Source organism: Corythoichthys intestinalis, chromosome 4, assembly GCF_030265065.1.
Source record: "Corythoichthys intestinalis isolate RoL2023-P3 chromosome 4, ASM3026506v1, whole genome shotgun sequence".
Classification (NCBI taxonomy): domain Eukaryota; kingdom Metazoa; phylum Chordata; class Actinopteri; order Syngnathiformes; family Syngnathidae; genus Corythoichthys; species Corythoichthys intestinalis.
Genome location: NC_080398.1, coordinates 7,788,528 through 7,807,260, shown reverse-complemented (window position 1 = coordinate 7,807,260; position 18,733 = coordinate 7,788,528). Strand labels below are relative to the sequence as shown.

The window sequence follows — 18,733 nt, the reverse complement described above, 5'->3', positions numbered from 1 at the left end:
CAAACACTTTAAGCTTCACATTGTGTGACCTGTGTGTTTTTTTGTTTGTTTTTTTTTTTTGAGAAAAAAAAAATATCACTAGTTACTTTGCCAAGTAACTAATTACTCTTACATTCAGGTAACTGAGTTACTAACGCAATTACTTTTTGGGAGAAGTAATTTGTAACTGTAATTAATTACTTTTTTAAAGTAAAATTAACAACACTGCATGGCACTAAATGCGTTAGTAGACAGCCGCCATCTTAAAGCAGTAGACTTTTTAGGACGGCTCTGTTGTAGAGAACCTTCCTAGCGAACCTAAGTAACTTTTTATCTAAAATACTTCTAAATCGGCAAAATCTTGACTTGAATCTATCTTTAAATGATGAAACAGTTTTAAAACTTTCATATGTCGAAAGTCGAGAGAAGGGAAGAAATGCAATAATGGGAGCAATTTTAACAACTTTTAACAGTTGATCCAGGGTAAAGGGTAAATTAGGGTAAAGAATTGGGCTCGGGCCAATTGTACCAAAAACCTTCACAAAAAACTTCACATAGTGTGGCCAATGTTTTTTTTTTTTTTTTTTGAGGGGAAAAAAAAAAGAAGTAATTATCACCAATTACTTTGCCAAGTAACTAATTACTCTTACATTCAGGTAATTGAGTTACTAACGCAATTACTTTTTGGGAGAAGTAATTTGTAACTATAATTAATTACTTTTTTTCAGTAAGATTAACAACACTGGTCATTTGCCCTCCAAAATGTCATGTGACTCGTTACAGGAGTGCAAAGATTGAAGAGGTCAGCCTGTTAGTGCTCAGACCATACATCAAATTGGTGTGCATGGCTGTCACCCCAGGAGGAAGCCTCTTCTGAAGAAAGCCTGCAAAGAGTTTGCTGAAGACATGTCAACAAAGCACATGGATTACTGGAAGCATGTCCTATGGTCTGATGAGACGGGCGGGCTTTCTTGTGTACCGTCTTCAGAAGAGGCGTCCTCCTGGGCTGACAGCCATGCACACCAATTTGATGTATGGTCTGAGCACTAACAGGCTGACCCCCCATGCACCTCTTCAATCTCTGCAGCAATGCTGACAGCACTCCTGTAACGAGTCACATGACATTTTGGACGGAAAATGACAAGCAGTACTCAATTTGGACATTTAGGGATGTACGTAGTTTCTAATGGGTGTACTCACTTTTGTTGCCAGGGGTTTAGATATACATTTTTGAGTTATTTTGAGGGGAAAATAAATTAACTTTATTATATAAGTTGCACACAGACTACTTTTCATTGTGTCAAAGTGTCATTTTGTCAGTGTTGTCCCATAAAACGATATACTTCAATATCTGCAGAAATGCGAGGGGTGTACTCACTTTTGTGATACACTGTACTTCATGTTCTTTTTTGATTTTGGGGGACATCCTCTTTGTGGGACAATCATGTGTCATTTCCTCTTGATTTAGGATGTTTCTTCCTGTTTAATTTGGGGCATTTCTGTATCTTTTTTGTGGGGGGGGGGGGGGCAATTTCAGGTCACTTTCTATCAATTTTGGGTCACATCCTGTTGATTTTGGAAAATTAATGGTTCACTTCCTCTTGATTTTGGATCTTACTTCCTGTTTTATTTAGGGTATTTCTGGATTTTGGGGCAATTTCAGGACATTTCCTATTGGTTTTGGGTCACTTTCTGTTAATTTTGGGGCCTTTCTGGGACGTATTGATTTTTCCGACCTGAAAAGAACAATCGCCGCTTTCTAAAGATGTTATATGTCTGAGAATTTTTTCTTGTAGGGGGGCTCTGTGCACAATTTGGGGGAAAATAAATGTCCTTCAGCCGGTGGAAACAGATCAGACGTCCGTCGACGGCGCTGAAACGTGACGTACGCTTTCGTTTCAGGTTTTATCAGTTCCAGTGCTCGGTGTGCAACAAAGGAGCGGAGACTGTCAAACGACTCCCCATGAACTGGTGACGTTAAACCTTTGTTTTCCTGGTGTAGCGCAGTTTGGCCAGATGTGGAAAGACACATTCCGGCCCAATCGATCACACTGTCTCAACTCAATCTATATATTTTTTTACTATTATAACCATTGTAAAAAAATGAATAAATCAAAAGGGACACATCATATAGAGGAATCATGCTGTTTTCCCGATAGGCATTATGGGAGATGTAGTTATACTCAATACAATATGTTTTTCTTTATTTTCATTTCAATAAACACAATATTTAATGACATTTATTACACGGGAAAATACATGTTTGCCAATTGAAACCACTGCCAAAATACAAAGCTATCCAGATGTTTAAAGTGAATTGTGGGTCAAATATTTTGTTGGAGAGCAAATTTACCTGTGGAATTGCTACAATCCGGCTCGAAGGACCATTTAAATGTCAAGTTCAAATACAAATCCTTTGGAGGGCATTTATAAACTGTTTCCACAATCGTTAAGGACCTAAGCCCTCCTTCCCCTTTGTTTTTATTTGGAATGGCCCTGGCAACAAGAGGAGAGTGTCACCCCCCCCCCCCCCCCCCCCCCCCCCCCCAAAAAAAAAACAATAAAAAAGACATATTTTGTTATTATTTACTTTACATCTAACGCATTTTAATGCTTTGCCGTTATTATTAGAGCTGGGAATCTTTGGGCACCTAACGATTCGATTACGATTCAGAGGCTCCGATTCGATTATAAAACGATTATTGATGCACCCCCCTCCTTTTTTTTTTTTTTTTTTTAATGTTTTGTACATTAGTTCCAAAATTGTTCAAAAATCCTCTCGGGCTAAACCAAACTACTATTTCAGTATCAAGTTAACATATAACAGTAAACAAATATACAAAAATAACAGTAAATAAAATACTCCAGTCCCCATTCTGTATCAGCAGCTTTAAACTACATTCAATTCATTTATTGTTGTGAATAAACCGTTACAATTTGTTAAAGTTGCTCCCGTTATTCCATAATTTCCCTTCTGTCTACTTTTGACATGTCAAAGTTTTAAAACTGTTTCATCATTTAAAGATAGATTCAAGACAAGATTTTGCCGATTTAGGAGTATTTTAGATAAAAAGTTAATTAGATTCGCTACAACAGAGCCTTCTAGAGAAGTCTACTGCTTTAAGATGGCGGCTTTACTACGGCAAGTCCGTCATTTCGCATCTCTGTTCAATAATACATGTTCTAACGCCGCCGTTGTCTGTCATTTTGCATCTAGTTCTACATATATATGATATCTACTCTAGCCGTTTGTTCGTAGCAACTAGCAACCGGGCGTTGTTTGTAGCGGCTGTCGGCCGCAGCCAGGTATGATTGTTTTTCTAATCTAGCGGCATGAGTTGAAGATGATATTTACTCTCGTTCCATTCCTCATTGCGTCCCAAAGACCGCGCTGACTGTGTTTTACTTCCGCTTTACCTGGTATAATTCAATAATCGGAATTTGAAAGTTTCTGAATCGTTCTCGACTCTTCCACGGCCGAATCGCAAATAATCTAAGAATCGGAAATTTTGCACGCCTCTAGTTATTATGATTAATTATTGTGCACCTTGTGGGTGCCCATCAGGCAGAGCAACCCCATCGGGGGCCGGATTGGACCCCCTGGCAGCGCTTGTCATACATTTGACACTTCTGCTGTACATGGTGTCCCCCTCACTTGATTGATGCTTTTTTTCCTGGTTATAATATGAAAATATAGATTGAGTTTTATCAGGGAAACATCTTGAATGGGAGCAGTTTTTATTGAAACAGGCAGGTTTTACAGTGATCGGGCTGGAAAGTTTTTCCCTATCTGGCAACCCTCTTGTCACTAATTGTGTCTTTGTTTTTGTGTGTCTTGTGCTTTATTTGATGTGGTTTTTAACAATCATTGTATTTGTGCTCGTGGTTCTTCATGTGATGTAAAGCACTTTGAATTACCTTGTGTTGAATTTTGCTATACAAATAAATGTTCCTTGCTTTGCCTTTGTCTTGTACGCACGCAGGGTGGACTTGGCCCACTTGGTGCTGTACCACCTGTCTCTGTGCTGCAAGAGGAAGTATTTTGATTTCGACCACGAAATCTTGTCCTTCACCAACGAAAACTGGGACTCCTTGCTCCTGGGCGCGGTACGCACGCACGCACTATCCGCCGTCGTGATGAAATCGGCTGAAATGCTGCTGGCACTTTTTTTTTTTTTTCGCAGTATCTCCCTGTAGTGGTATGCCCTCCTTAGCCCCATATCAGATGGAAATTTATATAAAAATGATGTCAGTTGTTTGTGCTACGTTTGTGCTGTAAAAAGTTTCGTTTGTGTTGCTATCGTGTTTGACATAGAGATTTCCAGTTCTTTTATAGGTCAATCTGAGGTCAACCAACCCCCCTCCCCCTTTGATTTATTGTTGTTATTGATTTATGATTATTTGATTTATATATATATATTTTTTTTTAAACTTTAAGGTAAAATTAATTTTAGGGCTGTCAAACGATTACAATTTTTAATCAAGTTAATTACAGCTTAAAAATTAATTAATTGTAATTAATCGCAATTCAAACCATCTATAAAATATGCCATATTTTTTTGTAAATTATTGTTGGAATGGAAAAATAAGACACAAGACGGATGTATACATTCAACATACGGTACATAAGTACTGTATTTGTTTATTATAACAATAAATCAACAAGATGGCATTAACATTATTAACATTCTCTTAAAGTGATCCATGGATAGAAAGACTTTTAGTTCTTAATAGATAAATGTTAGTACAAGTTATAGAAATTTTATATTAAAACCCCACTTAATGTTTTCGTTTTATTAAAATTTGTAAAATTTTCAATCAAAAAATAAGCTAGTAGCTCGCCAATGTTGATGTCAATAATTACACCATGCTTACTCATGGTACTAACCCATAAAATCAGTTGGACCCAATTGCCAGCAGAGGGCGCCAAACACCAAAAAATGAGTAACAAGCGGGTATTACACTGTACTGTCATTTTAATCTGTTTGAGCGGGGCATGTGCGTTAATTGCGTCAAATATTTTAATGTGATCAATTTAAAAAATTAATTACCGCCCGTTAACGCGATAATTTTGACAGCCCTAATTAATTTAAAAACAAATTCACTGCAAATTATTATTATTATTTTTTTTTAAATACACAATTCGCTAATAAAGAAAAAATCGGGGAAATTTTTTTATTTTATAAAAGAAAAAAATGGAAAAAGCAGTTAATATTCTCTTTCCTTTTTTAGATTTTGTGAATAAAAAAACAGTCAATATTCTCCAATTTTATGACAATTTTATGTTGGCGACAGACACAAAGTTGATTTTTGTGTGTGTTTGGCGGCGCAGCTGTCGGACACGCCGAGACAAGAGCGATGCCAAAAGCTGCTGGACGCCCTCAACTCCCACAAGGACCGGTGAGACGCCGTCCCGACGGATCGGACGTGGGAGGGATGGCCATTTTCCATTTGATTTGTGGCAGATTCGTGTCCGGGAAAGAGATCAAGAAGAAGAAGTGTCTTTTCGGGCTTCAGGTTCGAGCCCCGCCGCCGCCCACGTCCGATTCTTCTCCTCTGGTCACCGAAACGCTACTCGACATCTCCCACCGACGAAGGTACGCCTCTCTCTTTTTATTTATTTATTTTTTTAGCCATTTAACAGCTGTCAATGGCTTCATTACAAATTCACGTGTTTGTATCTGTTTTATGTCTTTTTTCTGTTTTTTTAATTGACATTTTTGAACTAAAAAAAAAACAAGGGGGGACACTATAGTTTTTGTTCTTAATTTAAAAAGAAAAACAAATGGTTAGCTATTTTTCTAAATTTAATATTTTTCACAAATTTATTTAGATGTTTTTCATAAAATTGTGGGGGAAGCGGTAAAAATTATTTTGTGTTGTTTTATTTATGTTGAGAAAAGGGAAAAATCTTCACTCTTTTTATTGTTTTTTGTTTTCTCAGTAAAAAGGAAAAAAAGTTTTACTGAGATTAGTTTTTTTCAAATTTAAATATTTTTAATAAAAAAAAACAGTACCACTTTAATTGAGCTTTTTTAACAGAAAAACAAGAAAGCAAAGAAAAAAGGGGCATAAAAAGGGGGGAAAATGTTGATTATTTTAAAAATGTTTAATTGAATTTAATTTTTTTTTGACAAATTTAAATGTTTTGAATCATAAAATGTATTTGTATTTGTTTTATTTACATGCTTTTTATTGGGAAAAAAAACATCCTTTTATTTTGTCATGTGAAAAGGGGGGAAAAAAGATCTATTTTAATTCAGATTGTTATTTCAAATTGTTTTTGATAAAACAATAGAACCAGTAAATGTTTTGTTTTGAATTGAGCTTTTTTAAAAAAAAAAAAAAAAAAAAAAATGCTTTGACAGCAGGAAAATACAACTACAGAAGGTATGCTGTCCTCACTTCGAAGTGTGTACTTTTCCCCAAGCTAAACAGCTAGTTAATGATCAGATATCTACCTTTTTGATTTAATTTATTGAAAGAATGGCATCAAACTATTGTCCTCTTAAGACCGTCTTAAAACTACAAAAAAGTACACAAGCATTCGCATTAGCAACAACGTTAGCACGCCAGACAAGTTCACTAAACATAGACAAACGAACGTCTCATATAAAAAATAAAAAAATTCTCGCAATAAAATAATATGTGTATTCTTTTACACATCCACACTTACGGACAAATCTTGTCAAGGGATCATGAAAGCACAACATTATAACGAAAGCGTCAGCCTGAGACGCCGTGCAGCCATATTGACTTGGCAAGAATACAATCAACCATGTCGCAAAGCGACCACAAGAGGGCTATGTAGGACAGCACAAAAAACCCCGCTGGAAAACTTTACCAAAAGGCAGAAAAGAAGGCCTTTACGATCTTGAAATGGGTGCGTTTGATTTGTGTCTTTTTTTTCCCCAGCCCGTTGTCGCTCCCCTGCCAGAGGAGGTCGTCCGGGACCGAGTCACGCAAATTAAAGCACCGCCTCATGGAGACGCAGGTCAGTCGGTCCCATTGAACTCAAGTTGAGTCACACGCAGTCGTTGATGGCGCTAAGCATCCGATCCATTTGGACCAGGAGGGTCGTTGGTTCATTAACCCCTCCCGGTCAGAATGGATCAGACTATGAGTGCCGTCCATGGCACTGAAACACAAACCAATAGCGCAACACAGCCTCAATTTTATATACCGTATTGGCCCGAACATAAGACGGTGTTTTTTGCATTAAAGTAAGAATGAAAACCTGGGGGGCGTCTTATAACTGCGGCCTAAAAAAAAAAAAAAAAAAAAAAACAAAACTGCGGCCTAGACATATACCCATTCACGACGCTGGATGGCGCCAGTCATCAATGAATCGAATGCTGAACGCGACGCGACTATTTAAAAAACCAGAAGCCATTCATTTATGAATTTGATTGCACTTTAGTTTACATATTTAAATGTTAAATGTTTAAATGTTCAGATATTAAGTTTTGAATGCGAAATTAAATGCCTTTTCTCTCAAATATGTTGTTATAATCATTTGTTTCAGATGTATTGTAATTATTTTCTGTATAAAAATTAATTTGGTGTTCAAAAAGTCTTTTTTCAAACTTGAGTCTTGAAAAAGAGGGGGTCGTCTTATATTCGGGCCAATACGGTATATATTTATAAACAGTGAGGAGCAGAATATTTTGCACTCCTTGTGATTTTCCAAGTTCACCAACTTAGAAAATAGGTAGAGCTCTGAAATTTCAATCATAGAGACATAATCTAAAAAAAAAAAAAATCCGTAACTCACATTGTATGATTTTTCTATAATTTATTTGTAATTTACTGGGGTTCATAAGTATATGTACTCCTGGAAATGAGCATTAATTATGACTCAGAGTTGTCAGTCTACCTTAAAAAAAAGTCCACCATTACCCCATGAGTTACCACCCACCCACGACTCGTTTGAGCTCATTATTGTCCCCTGTGCACCCCACAGTCAGTCATAATCCAACTGCTGCCATGGGCAAGACCAGAGAGCTTCGGATAGACAGCAGAGAAAAAATTGTTAATCCCCACAAAGCTGAAAAAGGCTATGGGACAATTGGAAAGCATCTTGTTGAGAATAAATCACCAGTTGCTGCAATTGTTAGAAAACGGAAAAGGCTAAACATGACTGATAATCTACCTCGGACTGGGGCTCCATGTAAAATCTCTCTTCGTGGGGCATCACTCATGATGAGAAAAGTAAGGGCTCAGCCTAGAACTACACGGCAGGAGTTGGTTAATGACCTGAAGAGAGCTGGATGCAGTTTCCAAGGCTACTGTCAGGAGAACACGACGGTGCAATGGTTTAAAAACATGCATTGGTCAGAAGGTTCCCGTGTTGAAGCCAGTACATGTTGAAAGGAAAAGGTACCGTTCTCGCACACACCATATAATTGTTTGCATTAGTATAACACATTCATTTAACTACAGTTTAGGCAGACTTCACTCAGTGGCCTTGAACATACAGTATATATGGCGGAAAACACAGACAAGACTGAAAAAGCAGTTTCGGCTCTTGCACTCCTCTTTAAAAGAAACTGCCAAAACAACTGTTGTGTTTGATAGAACAATATGTCTATATGCTGCCATAGCAGATTCAAGGCACATTAAGCCCCCGAACTATTTTTAATTTGTCCGTTTTACCATGAAACCCCCCATTTACAGATGTCGCGCAACCGCTTTTGTTTCACCCCAGCCATAAATCGAAGGTAATTAATTATATTTATTAGTCAAAATGTCTATCCTCTTTAGCTTAGAATCATTAACTTATGTCTCATATTTCATTTAAAAAAAAAAAAAAAAAAAAAAAAAACGACTTTAAAAATTATTCACCCACATATTAAAGATGTCCTGATCGATCGGCATCCGATCACGTCATTTTCAAAGTATGGGAATCGGCAAAAAAATATCGGACATGCCTTTTTTTTTTTAATATATATATATATATATTTATTATTATTAAATCGTTTTCTAATTGTTTTTAAAGTTACAGACAAAATGTCTTACATTCATCCAGAGTCTTTAGTTTTGGCTTAAAGTAGGGCTATCAAATTTATTGCGTAAACGGCGGTAATTAAATTTTTTTTAATTAATCACGTTAAAATATTTAATGCAATTAACGCATGCGCTGCACGACCCACTCACACATTGTCGCGTGCAATCTATAATGGCGCCATTTTACCTATATATAGAGCTAACAGGCAGCGTAAAATGAGTAGAGAGAATTTTGGCAGTCGTTGGAGCCTCTTTTTAATTGGCTAAAGCCTTACAATCCCTCTCTCAACAATTAGAAATATCGTGGAGAGCAATGTGGGGAAGCAAGGTAGTAGTTGATCTTGTTTTCTTAACACCCTATGTTATTTCCCAACGCAGAGAAGATATATCAATTGGTGCCACTACGCACAATCATGGTTCCACTTCCCATCATGCATTTGGGCAGAACAGTTAAATGGCTACAGTATCATTTACTGAAAGCTCAACAAATACACTAGATGGCAATATTTAGTCACTATATACAAAGTCACATTTATCCTTTAAGAATTACGTCTAATTAAGTCTTTCTATCGGTGGATCCCTCTCACAGAAAGAATGTTAATAATGTAAATGCCATCTTGAGGATTTATTGTCATAATAAACAAATACAGTACTTATGTACTGTATGTTTAATGTATATATTCGTCCGAGTTTTATTCATTTTTTTCTTAATGCCTTGCCAAAATGTATATGATTGGGAAAAATGATCGGGAATGATTGGAATTGAATCGGGAGCAAAAAAAAAAAGCGATCGGATCGGGAAATATCGGGATCGGCAGATACTCAAACTAAAACGATCGGGATCGGATCGGGAGCAAAAAAACATGATCGGAACAACCCTACCACATATTTTAAACTTTTGAACAAATTATTTCACAATGAAAAAAATGGCGTCTGTAAAACTGTCACGGATATCTATCTTTAAGGGGGAAAAAAAACACAAAAAAAAGTTTTAAAAGGGTAAATATATGAAAAAGAACATCTCGACCACTCCTTGATGTCTGCGATTTCTGCGTCATGACCCTCGTTATATTACCATGTTTCACCCATAAAATTTCATGAAAATCCAGCTGTGGCCATTCACAGCTGTGTCTTGACACTCGGTGATACATGCTACGTGGAGTTTTTAGATCGAAACAAGGAAAGTACGCGATAATATCTCGATAAAATCATGGAGTCTTTAATTCTGCTCTCGTGTGGTCTCACCTCCAGATAGGGTTTTGCTGCTTAAAAAATATTTGAAATAAAAAAAAATGCCCTCCTGTTTAAAATTTTTCTTCCCCCAGAAAATTGATATTTTAAGCTTTCCAATGATGCACATGCATATCGGACAATTTTGAAAATTGGCCAAATTGGGGGTCTCAGAGCAGAACTTCAAGTCACCTGAGTGTTTTCCGCCATATATTTATTCAATCAACGTAATATTACATGAATCATAGAAAGGCTAATAGTTTTTGTTTTTGTAAATCTGCCAAAAGATCAGTGAGTATTTTAGAGGCATGGCCCCTGTTGTAAGATGGCCAACAGTTACTTGCACAGTCTTTGTCTGAACTTCTGATATCGGCGGTCATCTGTCCCGTCAAGGTTTGTCCGCCCCCCGTTTCGTCCCAGCCCGTCCAGATAATGCCGTGCTGCCGCGGCTACGCCGGAGGAGACGGCCTATTCGCCCCCGGGAACCCCGAAGAGGAGCTCCACCTCAGGTTCGTTCGCTTTTTCGGATCGCCGCTTTTTGTGTGGCAAATTGGAACCGAGAGGGAATATTTGACAAGATTTTGCTCTCGTCAGTTCTGCACGACGTAGCGCGCCCGAAACCTCCGCCATTGACACCTTGTGGTGTACTTAAATCATTGCCTTACATAGTTAAAGGGTGACACTGTGGAAGGTCGGCAGCATAGGCGGATCTACTATTCAGGCGAAGTAGGCGATCGCCTTAGGCCCCCAAATAGTAGGGGGCCCCCCAACCAGCTGGCCTTGCCCCAACGAGCAAGGGCTTGGGCCACCAGAGCCAGCAGCACCCCCAACTATTCGTTATGTATAATTATGTCAGCATACCAAACAAACAAATAACAAAACAAAAAGAAAGCCATTTGAATGCTACATTTATATCATCTCTCCCCCACACACACGCACGATCAGTCACTTAGCTTCATTTAGCGCCGTTTAGCTTCGCTTAGCTCCGCTTAGCTGTTCGTTAGCTTCACTTAGCTCTCCCACGTTTTTCACGCCACTAAGCTCGCTATTTTTACAGCTCACTTGCTACTTTGCACGTCGGCTATTGTTTATTTCGAACACATGAGCGAACGTGCTTTCCATGAGAGCCAAAGTGCAGTGAGGGAGAAGTTGAGAACAGGCCGCTAATGCCTCTTTTAACTTTTTTCTTCTTCTTCACACCGAACATAAAATACACGACAGCACACCCTGTGGCGAAACAATGCAGTACAGTTCCAATCAGTCATACGATAGCACTCAAGAGCTGGTTAACAGCATTTGCTAACGAAAAAAAAAATCAAATCTATTAGTGACACCACAAGCAATGACGAAGAATGTTTTTTTTCAGAGTGTAAAGCTTTCGGTTAGCGGTTTAGCGAACGTACCTCCGGGGAACATTTCAAAATAAAAGCACGTCACGTTCATCATATAAATAACGATTTCTGGAGTTAAGCCAACATAGTTCAGAATTAATATCATAATATATTGAGTAAATACTACAGAATACAGATTCTACACTAAGAATAGCTTTCAAATGATACTCTTTATTACAAATATGATTGACAATGAATAACTATTAAAATTATTATACTACTATTATATATAGTAGTATAATAATTATAATAATGCTAGAATTTTTTTTTAAGAATTGCTTTGAATAATGTTGGAAAGACAAAGTCAGTGTTCTGAATCTGTTTACTTTCCATTCTTTTGCACTGGTAAATGCTATCAGCATTTAACCTCATTGTTTATTGTTGATTATTTATTGTTATTTACATGATTATTTGTACTTTAATAAAGAATTTAAGTGTTCCAAAATGGTTTTGTGAATTAATAAGCTTCAACAAAAATCTCATTGCTAAATTAGTAAAAAAAAAAAAGAAAATTATTAGATTGGTCGACTAATCGTAAAACTAGTCGGCTGACTAATTAGAAGAAAATTTGTCGTTCAGGACAGCCCTAGCGTACCGGAACATATTTCCTCCATGCCCTTCTCACCTTTTTAACCCCTGAGCCAATAATAGAGCCCCTGGATATGTTCATCTTAGGCCCCAAAATTGCCAAGTCCGCCACTGGCCGGCAGTGTACCCATGTGACGTCACCGCCCTGCGACGTCAACAACAATGGCGACCTACTAGTTAAAAGAATAGAATAAAAAAGGTCTTTATTGTCATTGTTTAGGTTTAAAATTTTACAAATGTTATTAAAATGAAAACATTAAGAGGGGTATTAATAGCAAATTATTATAACCCGTACTAATATTTATCTTTTAAGAACTACACTACCGTTAAAAAAAGTTTGGGGTCAAAGTGACCCTAAACTTTTGAACCGGATTCTACATAATGAAAAATCATCGGTTCAAAGGTTTAGGGTCAAAGCGACCCCAAACCTTTGAACCTTTCTATCCATGGTTCCCTTTAACAAAAACATTTTCCTCAACACCAGGGGGTGCTGCAGCATCCCCCTTCCCACGCCACTGAATGAATGATTTTTTTTTTTCCAAAATGATCTCAATATTGAAGATTTTAGATTTTTTTGATTAATAAGCTATTTGTTTGGCAGTCCACCCCCGAAGCGGATGTACGCGCTATACCACACGGCTTACGGCAGAAACACGGCGCTCTCCAGAGGACTCCATCACGCCAACAGGTTTTTGTGCATAAGATGTTTCAACAATGGCAAACTTCAACCATCCAATCAAACCACTTGTTTGATAACAAATGTCTAATAATTTTGGGTCACTTTCTCATTGGCTTCCATTTACCGTTGGATTTTGGGTCACTTCCTGTTGATTTTGGGGGCATTTCTGTGTCACGGAGAATGGAGATCAGTTTTAATGTATCACATAGAAGTAGGGCTGCAGCTATCGATTATTTTAGTAGTCGATTAATCGATGAACTAGCTAGTTCGAATAATCGAGTAATCGGATAAGGAACATAAAAAATTCAAATACCTTTGCTGAGCCTCAGATGGTTAAAAAAAAAGGATCTATGTACAACAAAAGAACAATTGGCTAACTGACTTAGCAAAAGTCTGCTAGCTTAAATGCTATAAAATACTAACATTTAAAAAAAAAATGCTCTTAACAAATGGTTCACACATATTACACAAAAATTGGCTAAATACACCTTTAAACTAAATTACAAATGCATTAAAAAACACATTAGCTCAAACAAAAACTTATCTTATGTTGGTCTTAACAGGGAGCAGCTGGATTCAGCCATGTGAAATGAGGCAGACTAGAGGGCTGTGTATCCACCCAAATCAATAAAACTAAATGCAAACACTTTCAAAACAAACCATTACAACACCACTATAAATGAATACTTGAAGCAGAAAAATATAATTCGAATTTTTTTTTCTAATCGAATACTCGAGTTAATCGATTAATCGTTGCAGCACTACATAGGAGTATGACGTACACCTCCCATTGTGGTCTTTTAACATACCTCGTTTATTAGGAGAAAGCAGCAAACGGGAAGGGTTTAAGGGGGAACAGAAGAAAAGATGGAGAGAGACAGAAGAAGCACAAACAACAACAACAAGAAATACATTAAAGCAGTAATGTGAAGTAATTTCTTCACATGCCAAATAGGGTCACAAGTAAAGTAATTAAACATTGTCCAACAAATAAAGCATGAAAAAATCATTTATATGTTGTATATTTGACAAAATAATCGCGTTTCCGAAGTTCGAGCCTGAAAGGGGACGAACCCGGAAGTGATACGTCACACCGGGAACGCGAAGGCACCTCCATACATACGGCCGCCATACAAAGCCCTTCAAACAATGATTCAAACAGCGATATAAGCGATAGATCGAGCGCGAGGGAGGAGATCCAAGTTTTTGAAGAGTTGGAGGAAGAAGAGGAGATTGGAATTTTATGTTACTAGCCAGACGCTAATCAGGATGCAAACAATGTGCCTAGACTTCCTGACATGGAATGGATACAAGACCCATCGAGATTACAACATTGGTAAGATGTAGGCTGTTATTATTTTCATGATTTGAAGATGCAGGCATTTGCACATCATTTTATGTTTTTGTCTATCTGATGACATTGTTAAAAAAAATAATAATCAGACTTCATGTTCATTTTGGCAGATCCAGCAGCTCTCGTGCGTATAAAATAATAATATAAAAACGTTGGGGGGAAAGAAGGAGACGAGTCGTTGTTATATCTTGACCGAGTGACCCACACGACACCTTTATTGGCTTTTACAACTTTACTCAACGTCTTGCCAAGTGACTCTGAACAACAACTTTTCTCTCTTAGTGAAGGAGTAAGGCACAAACAATAACACATCTAAATGACATGCGTACACTCTACTGGTGAACTCCCGTATTACAACTAAATAATATCCACAATATCACAGTCGCCGATGGCTTTCTCCACTTTATTGTGGCAACACTAAGAAAACAAAGTGGCGTCTAATGGCGTGAGGAAATGTCGTTTTTTCACACAAGCGAACAGATTACAAAGCACCACTTCAGTGTTGTCCCGAGACTACATTTCCCATGATTCACTGCGTGGCCTGCGCGCTCGCTGATTCGCTGCCAGACATTAAAAGCAACACTTGTCACCTGTCAGCGGCTCTCGCGAAGCGGCAAAACACAAACTAGAAGGCTATCTGCAACGTGACCGTGAATTACCGCGACGCCGACCTGCTTATGTGCACATCCCGATTGACAGTGGATTAACCCTTTCGGACAAGATCGTAGATGACGCACAATTTAAACACGCTTAACCTAGCGAACGCAACAACAACTATCATCGGGGATAGCCTCGGCTAACGTCGCTAGCTTATACTGTTCATTCCACAACAGTTGGCAGCTCTGCTTTGACAAAGTCATCAGTCATCTATCCAAAAATCGCACTTACTTTTTGGCAAATCCTTGATCATAAGCAGACCGGTTAAGGAAGCAGGCATCTTCGAAGTGTTTGCAGCAGAGAACACTACTCGATGATGGCGTGAAATTCATTCGCTTCGTGCGAACGAAAGATGTCCATTTACGTGCCCCGCTATCCTTTGACCACTCATACAACTTTTCGTTTGAGTGAGAACAAAACATCGGCACACACCGCCGTAGCATCTTACCGAGAAGCAATGCAACAAACAATACTGTTCTATGGTGGACTTCCCTCGCACGTCTAGGTGTGACGTAATTTCCGAAGATTGCCGAAGAAAAGCATTTTCGTTGTCAAGGGCGTTGCTATGGGTTAAACAAAGAATCTGGAAGGGTTGCGTTTAAAAAAATAATGAAAATATGCTTATAATTGTTTAGCCATCGATATTATTCAAAAACATGGTTGGCCAACCTTAGTTCACATTTCCCCTTTAAACGCCTACTTTAACTATGAATATATTGGTTGTATTTCTGGTTGACACCATGTGGGGGCCTGATGACCAAGAAAAAGGGGGGGTCTGCAAAATAAGTGATTGGGAGGGGCGGAGTGTACACAAATCAGCCATGTGGTTTAGAACCCAGTATTTGTGTGAACCCCTTGTGAGTCTATGTTGGCATACTATTCTATGCTGTCTCATCGCTAATCCTGACACCGAGGTTTTCTGCTTGAGTGTGTCTAATTACACCTAGTCATGCGTGAATCCCGTCGTTTCCGTGTCACTTCCTAATCATTTTGGAGCATTTTTGGGTCACTTTGGCTGCCATTAATTAATGATGATTTGGGTCACTTCCTGTATGTTTGCATCACCTCCTCTTCATTTTGGGGCAATTGGGGGACCCCCCCCCCCCCACACACACCTTTTTTATGTGGTGGGGGCAAAAATAATCACCAACAATTTAAGTTTACTTTCAGGGCCGATTTGGAAATCAATAGAATTGAGTTGTATGTTGATATTGGATCACTTCCTCAAGATTTTGGGTCACCTCTTGTTGGCTCCCATTGACTCTTGGATTTTGTGCCACGTTCTGATGATTTTTGGGCAGAACCAAGTCACTTCCTATACCTTTTTGGGTCACTTCCTGTTCATGTTGGAGCAATTTAGGGATTTTTTTCCTCTCAAAAGTAACAACCAGTGATGTACAGTAGATTTTAGAGTGTTTTGCGTAACTTCCTACTGCTTTTAGGGCATTTTCATTCAATTTTCAGTCACTTCCTAGTCATTTTGGGGCATTTTTGGGTCAATTTCTCGTTAACTCTTTGGTTGCCATCGACTCATGATTTTGGTACACTCCCAATGATTTTATTTTTTGCTCAGAAATAATGACCACCAATGTGGCTTTTTTATTTTTTGTTTTGCGGTTCTGATTTGAAAATCAATCGAAGTGAATACAACTTGTTTGTTGGAGTTCAGATTGCCATTGGAATTGAATGGAGGTATTGAAAATGATGGGGGGGAATTTGTTAGAATTTTTTGGCAAAAACCGGCTGCTAGCTTCTCTGTCCCTTTCCCAGCACGGACGACGGCTGGAGAGTCCCGTACGTCACAGATGCCGGTGAACACCCGGTGGGACAAAAGCAAGCTGAATCCTCCCCGCCGGACGCAGTAACGTTGACAGACGCGGCCAGTGGCGCCGCGGGGGAGGACAACGCACTTCCCAGGAGCTGGGGCGGCGGCGAGGCGGTGAGGATCCTGGCCCGACGGGTCACGCCGGACGGGAAGGTGCAGTACCTGGTGGAGTGGGACAACGTGGGCTTGTACTGAACTTTGACGGCCGTCTGTCCAAAAGAGACAAAACGTCCGTATCGGTGCCGTCGGCGGCTCGGACGGCGAAGCGCTTGATATAAAACGTACTAAGGTTGAGGTGAGTGTCAGTCTTTTTATGTTGTTTTACGCTACTTGCGATCAACTACACAGCTATTGTTTTAAAAAAAAAAGGGAAAAAAAAGTTTAAAAGATTTTTTTTTTTTAAACGTATTTTACCATGATTCTTTTTTTTTAAATAATGTATTTATTGTCATATATTTATTATACCTATTATAAAAAAGTGAACAAATGATGTGTTTATTTTTTTTGTGTTAATTTATATTTTATTCAAATAGGTATTCTTTATTTATGATTAATGTTCACAATGAGTAAATTTACATGATTACAATTATATTTTTGTATCACTTTTTTTTCCAAATAGGTATGATTATCATTATTTGTAAAAAAAAATTTTTTTTTTAATTTTGAATGATTTATTCATCTTTTGACAGTACAGTGAAGGAAAATATCTACATTTTCAGGTTAAAACTTTAACTTCAAACTTCAATTTAAGGCCTTTTATTTCATTTGCGATACTAAACAATTAGAAAATATTTGTTATGTGCCATAACCACTTAATGTCTTTTTAAATCCATTTAAAATATATTCATTTCTGAATGTATTCATAAAAAATATTTAATGACACCAAAATAAAATACTAATTACTCCTATTATATAACATAAAATAATCATTATTAATTAGAATTTAAAAGTTTAATTAACTAAAAAACTCACTTATTAGTGATGTACATGATATGTATATTTGGCAATTAATAAAATAGAGTTAATGAGTTAATTAAATCTAATTAATATAATAAATATTTGAATAAAATTTTAATTATACAATTATTTTTAAAAAAATTTCAAATAAGTATGATTTATTTCAAACTAATAATCATTATTCGTAATTTTTTTTTTTTTAATGATTAATACATCTTTTGACAGTACACTGGTGTGAAATACCAACATTTTAAGGTTAAAAGGTGAAACTTACTTTATTTAAGGCCTTTTATTTCATTTGCGATACTATAAAATTAGTATTTGTTATTACAGTGGTATGAAAAAGTATCTGAGCCTTTTGGAATTACATTTCTGCATAAAATCACCATCAATGATCTTTGTCAAAATCACACAGATGATAAAACAGTGTCTGCTTTAACTAAAACCACCCAAACATTTATAGGTTTTCATATTTTAATGAGGATAGTATACACACAATGACAGAAGGGGGAAAAATAAGTAAGTCAACTATCACATTTAATATTTTGTGCCCCCCTTTGGCAGATGCTTCCCGTAGCTGCAGATCAGTATGGCACATCAATCAGGCCCATTCTTCTCAACAAAACTGTGGAAGTTCAGTCAGATTCCTGGGATGAATTGCTGTCTTGAGGTCATGCCACAGCATCTCAATGGGGTTCAAATTTGGACTTTGACATGGCCACTCCAGAATGTGTATTTTGTTCTTCTGAAACCATTCTGAAAATGACTTACCTCTGTATTTTGGATCATTGTCTTGTTGCAGCATCCATCCTCTTTTTAGCTTCAACTCTTTGACAGACGGCCTCAGTTTTTCCTGCAAAACATCCTGATAAACTTTTGAATTCATTCTTCATTTAATGATTGCAAGTTGTCCAGGCCCTGAGGTAGCAAAACAGCCCCAAATTATGATGCTCCCTCCACCATAGAGCTGTTCCATTTTTCCTCCACACATGATGTTGTGTGTTACTCCCCAAAAATTCAACTTTGGTTTCATTCGTCCACAAAATAGTTTGCCAAAACTGTGGAGT

The 18,733-nt window shown here is 37.6% G+C and overlaps 1 protein-coding gene across 1 annotated transcript in view; it reads left to right on the top strand.

Moving 5' to 3' along the window:
• phf1 (PHD finger protein 1) overlaps positions 1-17,711 on the top strand; it is a 29,897-nt gene extending 12,186 nt beyond the window's left edge. The window contains exons 7-14 of the mRNA XM_057834595.1: positions 1,882-1,950; positions 3,963-4,086; positions 5,312-5,379; positions 5,445-5,576; positions 6,895-6,973; positions 10,609-10,724; positions 12,796-12,882; positions 16,655-17,711. Coding sequence (XP_057690578.1) covers positions 1,882-1,950; positions 3,963-4,086; positions 5,312-5,379; positions 5,445-5,576; positions 6,895-6,973; positions 10,609-10,724; positions 12,796-12,882; positions 16,655-16,904 — 925 coding nt within the window. The 3' untranslated portion in view covers positions 16,905-17,711. The remainder of the gene's footprint in view (positions 1-1,881; positions 1,951-3,962; positions 4,087-5,311; positions 5,380-5,444; positions 5,577-6,894; positions 6,974-10,608; positions 10,725-12,795; positions 12,883-16,654) is intronic.
• Positions 17,712-18,733: the final 1,022 nt, after the last annotated feature.